The following is a 12,684-nucleotide window of genomic DNA, read 5'->3' on the forward strand; positions in this document are numbered from 1 at the left end:
TCCACTCCAAGTGTTTTCCAAGATTCCCCCCTCCAACTCCCCCCAATGTCAAAAGATCTGGTCGGGATTTGAAATAAGAGCTCTAAGACATGAATTCCTTCTAAATATCAAATTTCAGTAAGATCCGATCACCTATTCGTAAGATAAAAATACCCCAATTTTCATGTTTTCCAAGAATTCCGGTTGCCCCCGCCAGCTCCCCCCAATGTCACATGATCTGTTCAGAATTTAAAATTAGATCTCTAAAGCACAAGATCCTTCTAATTATCAAACTTCATTAAGATCTGGTCACCCTTTCGTAAGTTACAAATACCTAAATTTTCAAAATTACCCCCTCCCCAACTCCACCAAAGAGAGCAGATATGGTCCGGTTATGTCAGTCACGTATCTTAAACAGGTTTTTATTCTTCCCATCCAGTTCCATCCTAATCTCTCCGCTTTAAGTATTTTCTAAGATTTCTGGCCCCCCCCCCTCCCAATGACGCTGGATCCGAATGAGATTTAAAATAAGAGATCTGAGTTACGAGGTTCTTCTAAATATGAATTTTCATGAAGATCCGATCACTCCTTCGCAAGTTAAAAATACGTCATTTTTTCTCATTTTTTTCCCCAATATAGCGGATCCGTTCCAATTATGTAAATCACGTATCTAAGACTTCTGCTTATTTTTACCACCAATTTCCATCCCGATTCCTCCAATCTAAGCATTTTCCATGATTTTAGGTTCCCCCACCCCAAGCTCACCAAAATGTCACCAGATCCGGTCGGGATTTAAAATAAGAGCTGTGAGACACGATATCCTTCCAAATATCCAATTCATTGAGATCCGATCACCCGTTCATAAGTTATAAGTACCTCATTTTTCCAAATTTTTCAGAATTACCCCCCCCCCCAACTACCCCAAAGAGAGCGGATCCGTTCCGGTTATGCCAATCATGTATATAGGACTTAAGCTTATTTTTCCCATCAAGTTTCATCCCGGTCCCTCCAATCTGAGTGTTTTCCAAGATTTTAGGTTTCCCCCTCCCAAATCCCCCCCAATGCCACCAGATCCGGTCGGGATTTAAAATAACAGCTCTGAGACACGGTATCCTTCTAAATATCAAATTTCATTGAGATCCGATCACCCGTTCGTAACTTAAAAATACCTCATTTTTTTCTAATTTTTCAGAATTAACCCCCCTCCCCAGCTACCCCAAAGAGAGCGGATCCGTTCCGGTTATGTCAATCATGTATATAGGACTTGTTTTATTTTTCCCACCAAGTTTCATCCCGATCCCTCCACTCTAAGTGTTTTCCAAGATTTTAGGTTCCCCTCTCCCAAACGACCCCCAATGTCACCAGATCCGGTCGGGATTTACTATAAAAGCTCTGAGACACGGTATCTTTCTAAATATCAAATTTCATTGAGATCAGATCACCCGTTCGTAAGTTAAAAATACCTCATTTTTTTCTAATTTTTCAGAATTAACCCCCCCCCCCACCCAACTACCCCAAAGAGAGCGGATCCGTTCCGGTTATGTCAATCATGTATCTAGGACTTGTTTTATTTTTCCCACCAAGTTTAATCCTGATCCCTCCACTCTAAGTGTTTTCCAAGATTTTAGGTTTATCCCTCCCAATGTCACCAGATTCTGTCGGGATTTAAAATAAGAGCTCTGAGACACGGTATCCTTCTAAATATCAAATTTCATTGAGATTCAATCACCCGTTCGTAAGTTAAAAATACCTCATTTTTTCTAATTTTTCAGAATTAACCCCCCCCCCCCCACTACCCCATAGAGAGCAGATCCGTTCCGGTTATGTCAATCATGTATCTAGGACTTAAGCTTATTTTTCCCGCCAAGTTTCATCCCGATCCCTCCGCTCTAAGTGTTTTCCAAGATTTTAGGTTTCCCCCTCCCAATGTCACCAGATCTGGTCGGGATTTAAAATAACAGCTCTGAGACACGGTATCCTTACAAACATCAAAATTCATTAAGAACTGATCAACCGTTCGTAAGTTAAAAATACTCCAATTTTTCTATTTTTTTCCGAATTAATGGGTCCCCCACTCCCCCCCACATGGTCAAATCCAGAAAAGACTATTTCTAATTTAATCTGGTCCGGTCCCTGATACGCCTGCCAAATTTCGTCGTCCTAGCTTACCTGGAAGTGCCTAAAGTAGCAAAACCGGGACCGACTGACAGACCGACAGAACTTGCGATTGCTATGTCACTTGGTTAATACCAAGTGCCATAAAAAAAAGTATAGGGACGCGGTGGTGTATATTCCAATTCCAAGCTAGATTTCATTCTGCAAAAAGAAACTAATTCAGATTTTCTTGGAAGATGGGCAAAAATTCTTTTTTTGGCACACAACAAAAATATGTGGAGAAGGGATCAGATAATTTTACCTGTGGAGATGTATCCGCTTTTTTACTAGTTGTACATTTCTTTCTTCTTTCTCATAACTTTCCTAAATGCCAAAGACAGATCTTAGAAAGCAATTTCAGAAGCGGTCCAACTATATTTATTCGAACTTCCGTTTTCTGGGCTTTGACAGAAACCTCTTGTAATGTCAATTGGAATAAATTTCAGTAAGATGTTTCAGTTCCCTTTTAGGGAAAGAAATTGTAAAGTAATGATGAAAAAATTATTTCAAACGGTATTTTTGGACAGCTAAAGTTTAACATAAAAATTTAACACCAACAATTTACCCGCAGAAGACAAGTTTGTAGCAAATATCTATTTTAAGCAATATTTCAACAAAATGACCTCCTCCTTGTAACGTGTACTTGATGTTTCTTCTTGGTCCTGTAGGCAATAGTCCATCTGAGTCTTTTATCAAAAAAAGAAACATCTCTAAAATACAGCAAATTTATCAAAATTTCGACTAGTATACAAGTTAAATAGCTACTATTGTGCATATTCTGAATATTATTTAAATAGTTGTTATAAACAAAGACAAAACTTACCGGATGTTGTGCTAGCGAATCTTGCTAACTGAACACTAAGAATTTGAGAATTGTTTGAGCTATTTACCACAGAACGGAAGAATCGTGACCCAACTTTCAACATGTTTTACTCCTAGAAAAATAATTTGTTCCGTGAGCCAAAAAAATGGACAAACCAGATAGAAAAAGTTCACAGACGAATAATGTAAGCGGGCGTGGATTAGAATATTTTATATTGGACGATGGGACGAGATAAATGAAAATGTGTGCTGATTTATTGCAGCCATTGCCTAAATGACTATTATCCGTAACTCTCAGTTCTGAAAGCAATTGTATGATAGTATTCAACGGGTAGTGTACCTGAAGGCATTCTAACAAGCAGTATTTCTAATTATACTGTCAGTACGTTTCCCATCCTAACAGCACAATATGTGCTGCGTTTTTTTGTCCATTTAATTGTGTCATATATGTGAAAAGAGCGAGGGTGAATAAGCTTTTGACATAATACCTTTAAAAATTATATTATCCTATTCTATTATGAAATATGCCAATCCTTTTTATAATTTCAGATCGAAATGTTTTCTCATTAGGCAGTTCTCCTTTTACTAGGATGCAGCTACCGTTGCAATTCTAATAAATATGATGAACTATGCCAACCCTTTATGTATTACAGCCTTGCAGAGGTTTTAATTACTTTTATTATAGCTTTTAACACCCCAGTATCTACCCATTATTCTGGAAGCAACCTTTTTCTTGTAATTGTTTTGATAATCTCCATCATTATGATAGCACTCCTTGCTCTTTTGTTTGGCTCCCTCAATTATTACTTATCTATAATCTTCATCATTATCATACCACTCCTTGCTCTTTTGTTTGGCTCTCTCAATTGTTACTTTTCTATAATCTTCATCATTCTGATAACGCTCCTTTATGTTCTGTTTTGCTTTCTGAATCTTTACTTCTTGATATGCCTGGTCTGTTAAATACCTTTCCTTTTCTCTTTTCAGGATTATATCTCTGTTTTTGTTTTTTTGTGCAGTACTGCTTTTTTATCTTATGTCTTGATAACTTAGAAGATACCATCTTACTGCTTAAGCCATGTATTCTAACATCCCCCCTTATATTATAATAGTGACGTCATAATATACCGATGTCATTAGAACTAACGTCATAATATACCAATGTCATCAGAGCTACTATCATAATATGGCCTTTTATTCACGTCTAATAAAACTATTTTCTAATAAACCATGATGACATTCATTATGTAGTATATGAAAATGCAGTTCTTTTTATTATTTTTTAAATGTTTTTTGTTTATTATTACAAAAGCACGCAGAGGTGACAAATTCCTGATGTTATGATAACATAAGCAACTACACTTATAGAAAAGTGCAGTTTTTCATAAAAAAAATTGATTACGCTTAGAAAAAAAAATCAATCACAAAAGGTTTTTAACCCCATCAATTCCCCTTAAAATGAGCCATCAAACATCTTTCTACGATGTTCCAGTGCCCTGCTATCTCAGGAAAAGAAAAAAGGACGATACCATATATGCAAAATATTGTGCTTTCAGGCACTTTTCCTGATTTTCATGCCAATATATTTCCCTTGTTGTTCAAACCAAAGTACAGTAGGTTTCCTTAAAGGGGTTTAAGACAAGGCAGTTCTAATAGTGTACTTCTTACTTTGATCTGACTCTATTTTTAGGTTATGGGCTATTATATTTTTAGTCTTGTATGTGATTGTCTCTTACTAGGTTGCTAGCTACTGCTGCAACCCAGATTGTTAGGGGTGCTGAGGGGAATTTCAAAGCAATAGGGTTATTTTGCTATTATGGACCTGTGGTGAGGACAACTAGTCTTGGGACCATCTTGTTATGGGGATAACTTAAAGATTGTCAGAAAATGTTTGCAAGGGGGAAAAGGGCTTTATTTTGACTATACTGGAATTGATTATTCAAGCAGGTACATATAAAAATCTCATATGGGAGAGGGTACCCCCTGTTTAAGGGAGGATGGAAGCAGTCTTATGAACTCTTTTCTTATGAAGTCATTTCTTATGAACATTAAATGTTCAAAAAGCATAGGAATTAAACCCTCTCCCTCTAAAATCTATTCCACTAAATTCAACATATCTTGCTTTCTTAGGGACGTCATATTTTCAGTTCATATATTTAATCTTGTTTTGATTTAGCAAACACTTTTTAATAAACCAAACCTAAAAAAAGACTAGAGATGCACAGAAGGTTTATTTCAAGACACAATGTCAAATTTAAGCTTCACAATGGGCATTCTTCCAAAAACAAATTCTGTAGCCACTTTTCCAACTCCTTCAAACCATTTTCATCTTGCTTCTTTATTTTCAATTGAATATCTTCAGGAACAGACAAATCACCAGATTTCATATCTTTCAGTAATTTAAATCTTGCTTCACTAATTTTTCTAAAAAGCTGGTTTGTGTTTTCGTGAGTAAAGTTTTCCTTATGTCTTTTTTCTAACTCATATCCAACTATTTTTCGTAATATTTTGTCAGCTTGATGGATGACACTTAAACTGCATATTTTTCTATCACGATCAGCAGAAAGCTGTTTTTCCTCTTTGTTGTCTATCATAGGATTATTAAACGCAATCTTTATCATGTCAAAAGCCATTGCTATTGGGAATTCCATAGAAGTAGATGAAATATGTATAATAAAAGAAAAGGCTTCCCAGGAATTTTTCATTGGATCAGGGGGCTCAAATTTCAAAGCCATATTATCAATTACACCTTCATGAACACTATTCACTTTACCTCTAGCAGCATTTTGTTTTTTTGCAGTAGTGACATCACAATCAACAAAAAATTGACAAAAACCAAAGTTGAGCCTTCTGGCCAACTGATAATATTCATATCTCATACTTCTGTAGTAGAAGTTGTCATCAATAATGACATATGTGCAATCATCACTGATTTCACTAGGGTAATGGATTTCATCATTTTCTTCAGGTAGAAATTGCACACCAGAAACATATGAATCAATAAATGAATATATTCTCTGTCTAACATGTTTCATGTCTTTCCCATTGCGGACAATACTTTCTTGTTCCTCAATAGACAAAAAACTATCATAAGAAAACACTACTGGTTTGGATCCCTCTTGAATAATTTTTGCAGAAATTTTTTCGGAAAATGTTGTCTTTCCTGCACCAGGAAGCCCCATCACTAAAACTAAACACTTTCTAGACATCTCCAAGTGGAAAGTTCCACTACTCTGTTACACCAGCTTTGTTTTGCTTTTCTGCCTCATCAATTCTCTTTTGTATTATCTCTGGTTGAACCTCCATATATACCTGCATTATCTTATGATTGGTACTAACCATTTTTCCAACACAGCTTAAAACGCACTTTGATTCATCTGCAGTCAAATCTCGTTCCTGAAATGTGTAAATGCACCTTGAAAAACAGGTTTCGGATAACTTATTGTACAATTCCAGAAACTCTTTGAAATTTTGTGCTCCACCTGATCCCATTTGGATATCTTTACTATAAAACAAAACCAAATGTAGAATAGCATATTGTGTCATTCAATGGTTTATAATGTATATTCAACTGCCAGGTCCAGCTTGTGACCAATCAACACACAGAACCATTACAGCTCTCTGAGAGACAAGGCTGTCAAAGTTAAAACACAACAAAAAACTTTTAAGCCTTACAGAAACAAACATATGAACTAAACAATTCATGTATCTCTTTAGCAGAAAAAAAAATACAAATATTGTGCAATTCACCTGTATGAAACCTAACAATCAATTATGCCTAAAGACAGTTTCTCCAAATTTTTCATGTGTAAACTACATAGTTTATTCTATGTCAATGGTATTATAGATAGATGTATCAGTGTAGTTCAAAAGCCTTGGGGCCATATACACACAAAAATATATAAAAAACAAAGAAACAGTCCACAAACATGACAAATTCTTTTTTTTTTAATTTAATTTTAATTAGTCATTTATTCTTTTTCTTATATTTAATTTTCAAGATCCTTGGGGTCATATGTTTAGTAGTAGTAGTAGTAGTATTAATTTATTAACCAAAGGAAATAACCAAAGGACAAAATCAATCGGTAGCACACCAAAAGCGTTGCTTGCGAGGGTGTGTTACTAACAAAAAGAACAAAAAATAGAAGAAAGAAAGAACAAAAACAAAAAAACAATGAGTTAATCTAAAATGAGCAGAAAGGTGAAACCGTGTACCGAGAAAAAAAAAATTATATAAATAATTCATACACAATCAAACAACATAATATCATGATCCCGAAGCAAAAAAAAAGAAAACAAAAGAAAAAAACAATAAACAATTATTTTCAATACTAAATCAATCAATCTCAATCTATTTCAAAGGTATACCTACCAAGAAACCCCACACGCAGCACGGCCTTAAATTGATTAATGGGCAATTCTTTAATACTTGGAACAAGCTTATTCCATAGCTTAGCCCCTCTGTTCAATAAATATATAGAAAACAGGGAAATTGCCAACAAACATGACCAATTACATTTATTTCTTTAATTTAGTTTCAATTACTTATTTATTCTTTTGTATATATTTGCTTTAGAGCTTTTGAAAAAGCAGAGATAAAAAGCAAAGCTTAAAAAAAAACTTTTTTGAGTTCAAAAATCAGTATCAACATTTATTCAACAAATAGCCACCATAAAGTAAAAAGAAAGAATTCGTCTTTGTAAAAAAAAAAAAAAAAAAAAAAAAAAAAAAAAAAAAAAAAAGAATGAAAATTACAAATGTAAATACAAACTGGAATAATAAGATCAATAATGAATCTATTGAACAGAAAATGACCAAACAAATTTAAAAGGAATACATAACCAGAGAACAAGGCTACAAATGAGAAAAATACAAACAATGGGATATCAAACAATTCATGGTAACAAACTGTAAGTAAAGAACAACCTGTGCTAATAGTAGCCAAAACTCTTAAAAGGGGAATTATGATAACAACATATACACTAATAAATGGAAATTCTAAATATGTAAGATCCATTCAGTTAAAGTTGATCATCAAAAGTTATCAACTAAACAAAATTGAACAGTTTAAAAAAGGGGGAAAGCAACCCCCCAAAGAGGAGTTATTTTGATGAAAATTTCACCATCAAATTCAGCATATCAGAGACCAGGGTCAAGAGGGGTCCATATCTGGATAGGCAAGGGGCACAAGCTATATAATACTTTTTTCTCCAATTATTGGGGGGACAACTGCCCCTCTGCTGAAACGGCGCCCCTGTCAGAAACCCCAATAACACAGATTCAACCTTTATCCACAAATATGTTTATTTGTAGTTCTAACAGGCAGTGCCTTTTTATGGCACTTGGTATTTATCAAGTGACATATAGTGATCACAAATTCTGTCAGTCTGTCTGTCCTGGTTTTGTTAGTTTTAGCCCTTCCTGATAAGCGAGTATGATAAAATTTGGCAGGTGTATCAGGGACAAGACCAGATTAAATCAGAAATAGTGGTTTCCCCCGATTCGACCATCTGGGGGGGAGAGGAGGGTTAATTCTGAAAAATTAGAAAAAATGAGGCATTTTTAACTTACAAAAGAGTGATTGGATCTTTATGAGATTTCCTATTTAGAAGGACCTCATAACTCAGATCTCTTATCTTAAATCCTGACTGGATCCAGTGTCATTGGGGGGAGTTGGGAGGGAGACTGGAAATCTTTGGAAACGCTTAGAGTGGAGAGATCAGGATGAAACTTGGTGGGAAGAATAAGCACAGGTCCAAGATACGTGACTGACATAATCGGACCGGATCCGCTCTCTTTGGGGGAGGGGGGTAATTCATAGAAATTAGAAAAAATGAGGTTTTATAACTTACAAATGGGTGATTGGATCTGAATGAAATTTGATATTTAGAAAGATCTTGTCTTCGGAGCTCTTATTTTAGATCCCAACCAGGTCCGGTGACATTGGGGGGAGAGTTGCAGGTGGAACCAAAAATCTTGTAAAACGTGAAAATTGAGGTATCTTTATCTTACGAATGGGTGATTGGATCTTAATGATTTTGATATATAGAAAGATCTAATGTCTCAGATGCTCCATTTTCAATTTGATCTGGGGACATAGGGGGTTGGAGGGGAAGACAGAAATCTTGGAAACTGGAAATCTTGGAAAATGCTTATAGTGGAAAGAATGGGATGAAACTTGATGGGTAGAATAAGCACAAGTTCTAGATACATGATTGACATAACTGGAACAGATCAGCTCTCTTTGGGGGAATTGGGGGGATTTCCAGTGCTTTGGTGAGTTTGGTGCTTCTGAATGTGCTAGGACAATGAAAATTGGTAGGCGTGTCAGGGACCTGCACAAATTGACTTGATAACAGTTGTTTCCCTGATTCGACCATCTGGGGGGCTAAAGGGAGAGGAAATTTGAACAAATGAGGTATTTTTAACTTGCAAGTTGGTGATTGGATCTTAATTACTTTAGATATTTGGAAGGACCTCGTGTCTCAGAGCTCTTATTTCAAATCCCAACTGGCATTAAGCCTCTGATTTTCCTTTTAAATCAATCTATTGATCCTTAGAATTTTGCTAGAGCTCATGCCATATGAGCTCTTGGCTCTTATGACCTCATCACAAGTGCCATATGAGCGCTTAGCTCTTATTCTCCAAGGGTGATAGTAGTGCATCAGTGGTCACAAAATATGAGGAGAGGGTTTTTTAGAAAAAAATGAAAAATCTAGTGCTGTATAGTGGTGCTTTCTGCCCTATTGTTGCACAAACAACAATTTTGACCCAAAGAGGACTAAAATGCTATCAAGTGAAAATTCTGAGTCAATTTGTTTAGAATTATTGGAAACTTACTTACATCCCTTGTGAAAACTCATCACGACAGAAAGTAGGGGATCCCACTTGAAATATGTATGCTCATAGTACTTTCATTGACAACCACAAAAACAATGACTAAAATTCAGTTTCAATTTCTCAGAAACCCCTTCTTCTGCCTAGCAAGAAATAATTCAATGCATGCACTTTTCAGGGATAATTATCATTCTTTAAGTGTTGCTGCATGAGTATTAAACTTGAAAATAAAAAGTTGGAACTTGAAATTATTAACCATCAAGGGGGAAGGCAGGCTCAATCATGTTGAAGAGAGCCCTCGATTAAACAGTATGTAAATACAAACTGCAAGTGAAGAGTCACTCAACTTAATAGATGCATAATCTCTAAAAAGTCAAGTTCTGACTGCAACATACACATCTGCAAAACCTGATTTTTATAATTATTCCAAATTAATTTTTTTTTTTACTTGTTCACCAAAATTAAAGTTGCATAAATTTTTAAAAAGCCTTAAACACAAAGAAAGGGGCTGGTGTCTCAATTAAAAATGTATTATAAAATTAAACATGATTAAAAACCCTAAAAATACAATATTTTCTATTTTTCCAAGAAGGATGGTAACACATACAAGTTTATTTTCCAATTGATATTGTTTTTGTATTTTTTAAGTTGAATAAAGAAAAAGTTGAAAGTTAAAGTTCACTTGGCCAAGGCTACATACATTGAAAGTTTAAAGCCAGTCACAGAAAAATAATTTTTGGCCTATTTTGGTACATCAAAAACCATTTCAACCATTTTTTTTAACATTATCCTTTCAGGCCCATTATAGAAAGTCTATATGTTCAGTAAGTTGCAAGCAAATTAAAAACAAAAAAAAAGTTCAAAAGTAGCATGACAAATTCTGATTGGCTAAAATTACAGCATTAGTAAAATCTCATTATGAATAGGCCTTAGCAAATGACCATGTAACTTACAATTGTACCACAGAAAGTAAACATCTTTTAAGCATTACACAAATAGGAGGTGAGGAGTTTGGAACTTAAAAACACCCCTTCTTGTCCCTACTGAGCTGTATATCTATTTCTGAAAGATTCAAATAGCAACATTGTATGATGGTGGAAATTTCAAAATCATAAAATTTAGCAAAAGGTATTTGACCCTTAAATAGCTGACAATGGCCACTATCTTATTGGCGTTCTACATATCACTAGCAGGCTAAGCACTTTGCTAAACCGCTTTGTTATTTTTCTGATTTAAAATTATCTATTGAATTTGTTTTGTTAGTTTCCTTAAATTATTTGGGATTCCAGAAGGATTTGATCCATTGATGAAATTTGATCTGATCTATTCTATTGTTAGCCTTGAAGGTATCTGGCCAGCCTAACAACATTGTTTCTCTTTTCAGGGATTTCCAGATGGTGATAACTTGAGAAGAAGAGGCTTTGATGTTAGCATTTTAAAAACATCTTTGTAACTTTTTTTTTACTGGCCCTGGCAGATTCTGTATGGGAGGAAATCAGGAAATGATGGCTTAGAAATTATCCAGTGAGCAGTGATTATAACCTCTTGTTTCTGTCTATACAAAAGGCTTGGTAGTTTGGTGGTCCAAGTGCTCTTCCTAAGGAAGAGATTTGAGCTGTTCAATCATTTTAGTAGATTGCCTATGGAATGTGTAGTAGTTGGGATCAAAATATCAATTCTCTTATTATAAGATTGTTTTGATAAATAATATTTGATGACCTCAAACATGATCTGCAGTAAAAATAATGGACAAGAATAACACTAAAAATATATAATGTAAAATCTACTTGAAAATTAAATCTTATAGCAAAGCAAATATTATCTAACTGACCTCAAAGACTAGTTTATCTATCCATAAAGTGATAAAAATCATGGGGTTTCTTTATTGAAGGATTTTAACTTTGGAAGCTTAATTTTGCTTTGACTTGGCTGTGTACAGTCTCAGTAAGAAGTTGAAAGCCATCTTTGAAAGTTTGACTAAAGTTTTCTATAATTTATATTATTACTCACCCTTAACTAGGTTGCTATTATTGTTACAAGTGTTTTCAGCTTTGAGATGCAACTTTCAGTTACTATTCTCTTCTTTTAGCATAGTTAGCTTCATTAATCCTTTAACCAAAATTATTTCTAGACGTACAACTTAAGAATAGACATTAATCTGCAAATTAAATATCTATTGAGGAATTATTTTCTGGTTTGATTTTAATTACAAAAAAAAACATTTCAGCTCATGAAATTTTTAATAAACCTTTAATCTTTTCTAATTTGTTACTAGCTTAAATGTTATGATGGATGTTTTGATGGTCCTTAACATTTGATGAGCTGAAGAAGCCACTGAATTGGCATTCAAATTAAATTTTAGCTCCTCCTCAACAGTCACTCCTAGAAATTTTTTATTGACTGCCACAAATAGAAGATTATTTAGAGCATTGTCCATAATGCATGTTTTGAAAAACAAAGTGGAAGATGTGGCATATAAATATATTAAAGTGTAACCTCTACTGGTTAGTCCAGTTATAGAATTGATTTATGTCATGTTGTCAAACAGTAGGCTTTACAAAAAGTGTATTTCAATCCTGCTTTCTAGGGCTATAATGAGAGATAGGTTGAGATGGTTAGGGCACATTCTGTGGATGAATGATGACATATTCCCAAAGATTTTCCTTTTTGGCCAACCATCCAGGACCAAACAGGATGCAGGTTGTCCCATGGTTGGAGTAGGAAATGTTTTAAGGAAAAATTTAAACAAAGTGGGAACTTCCTGGGAGGGTGTAAAGAGGGAGGACAGAAATATATAATTTGTACTATATATTTGCACATTATGGGGGGGATATATTGTGGGTACACTTTAAAAGTGTGTTAACTACAATTTTTTCATATTGTAAAGTAAGG

The 12,684-nt window shown here is 34.6% G+C and overlaps 2 protein-coding genes across 12 annotated transcripts in view; both read right to left on the minus strand.

Moving 5' to 3' along the window:
- Positions 1-12,684, minus strand: part of LOC136039389 (probable enoyl-CoA hydratase, mitochondrial) — an 82,839-nt gene that overhangs the window by 68,024 nt on the left and 2,131 nt on the right. For 7 of the 11 annotated variants that reach the window (XM_065723082.1, XM_065723081.1, XM_065723078.1 and 4 more), the window contains exon 2: positions 2,957-3,068. In XM_065723082.1, the coding sequence (XP_065579154.1) occupies positions 2,957-3,059 (103 nt within the window). In that variant the 5' untranslated portion in view covers positions 3,060-3,068. Of the gene's footprint in view, positions 1-2,956; positions 3,069-6,294; positions 6,422-12,684 lie in introns of those variants that run through there. The other 4 variants (XM_065723074.1, XM_065723076.1, XM_065723080.1 and 1 more) reach the window with 3 other exon arrangements.
- LOC136039391 (L-seryl-tRNA(Sec) kinase-like) lies at positions 5,168-6,299 on the minus strand. The gene has a single exon (XM_065723084.1). The coding sequence runs from the start codon at positions 6,162-6,164 to the stop codon at positions 5,217-5,219; it is 948 nt and encodes a 315-aa protein (XP_065579156.1). The 5' UTR covers positions 6,165-6,299; the 3' UTR covers positions 5,168-5,216.

This window comes from Artemia franciscana, chromosome 19, assembly GCF_032884065.1.
Source record: "Artemia franciscana chromosome 19, ASM3288406v1, whole genome shotgun sequence".
NCBI classification, from domain to species: domain Eukaryota; kingdom Metazoa; phylum Arthropoda; class Branchiopoda; order Anostraca; family Artemiidae; genus Artemia; species Artemia franciscana.

Excerpts from the sequence above, each read along its gene's own strand:
- LOC136039391 (XM_065723084.1), bottom strand. The coding sequence starts at position 6,164 with ATGTCTAGAAAGTGTTTAGTTTTAGTGATGGGGCTTCCTGGTGCAGGA.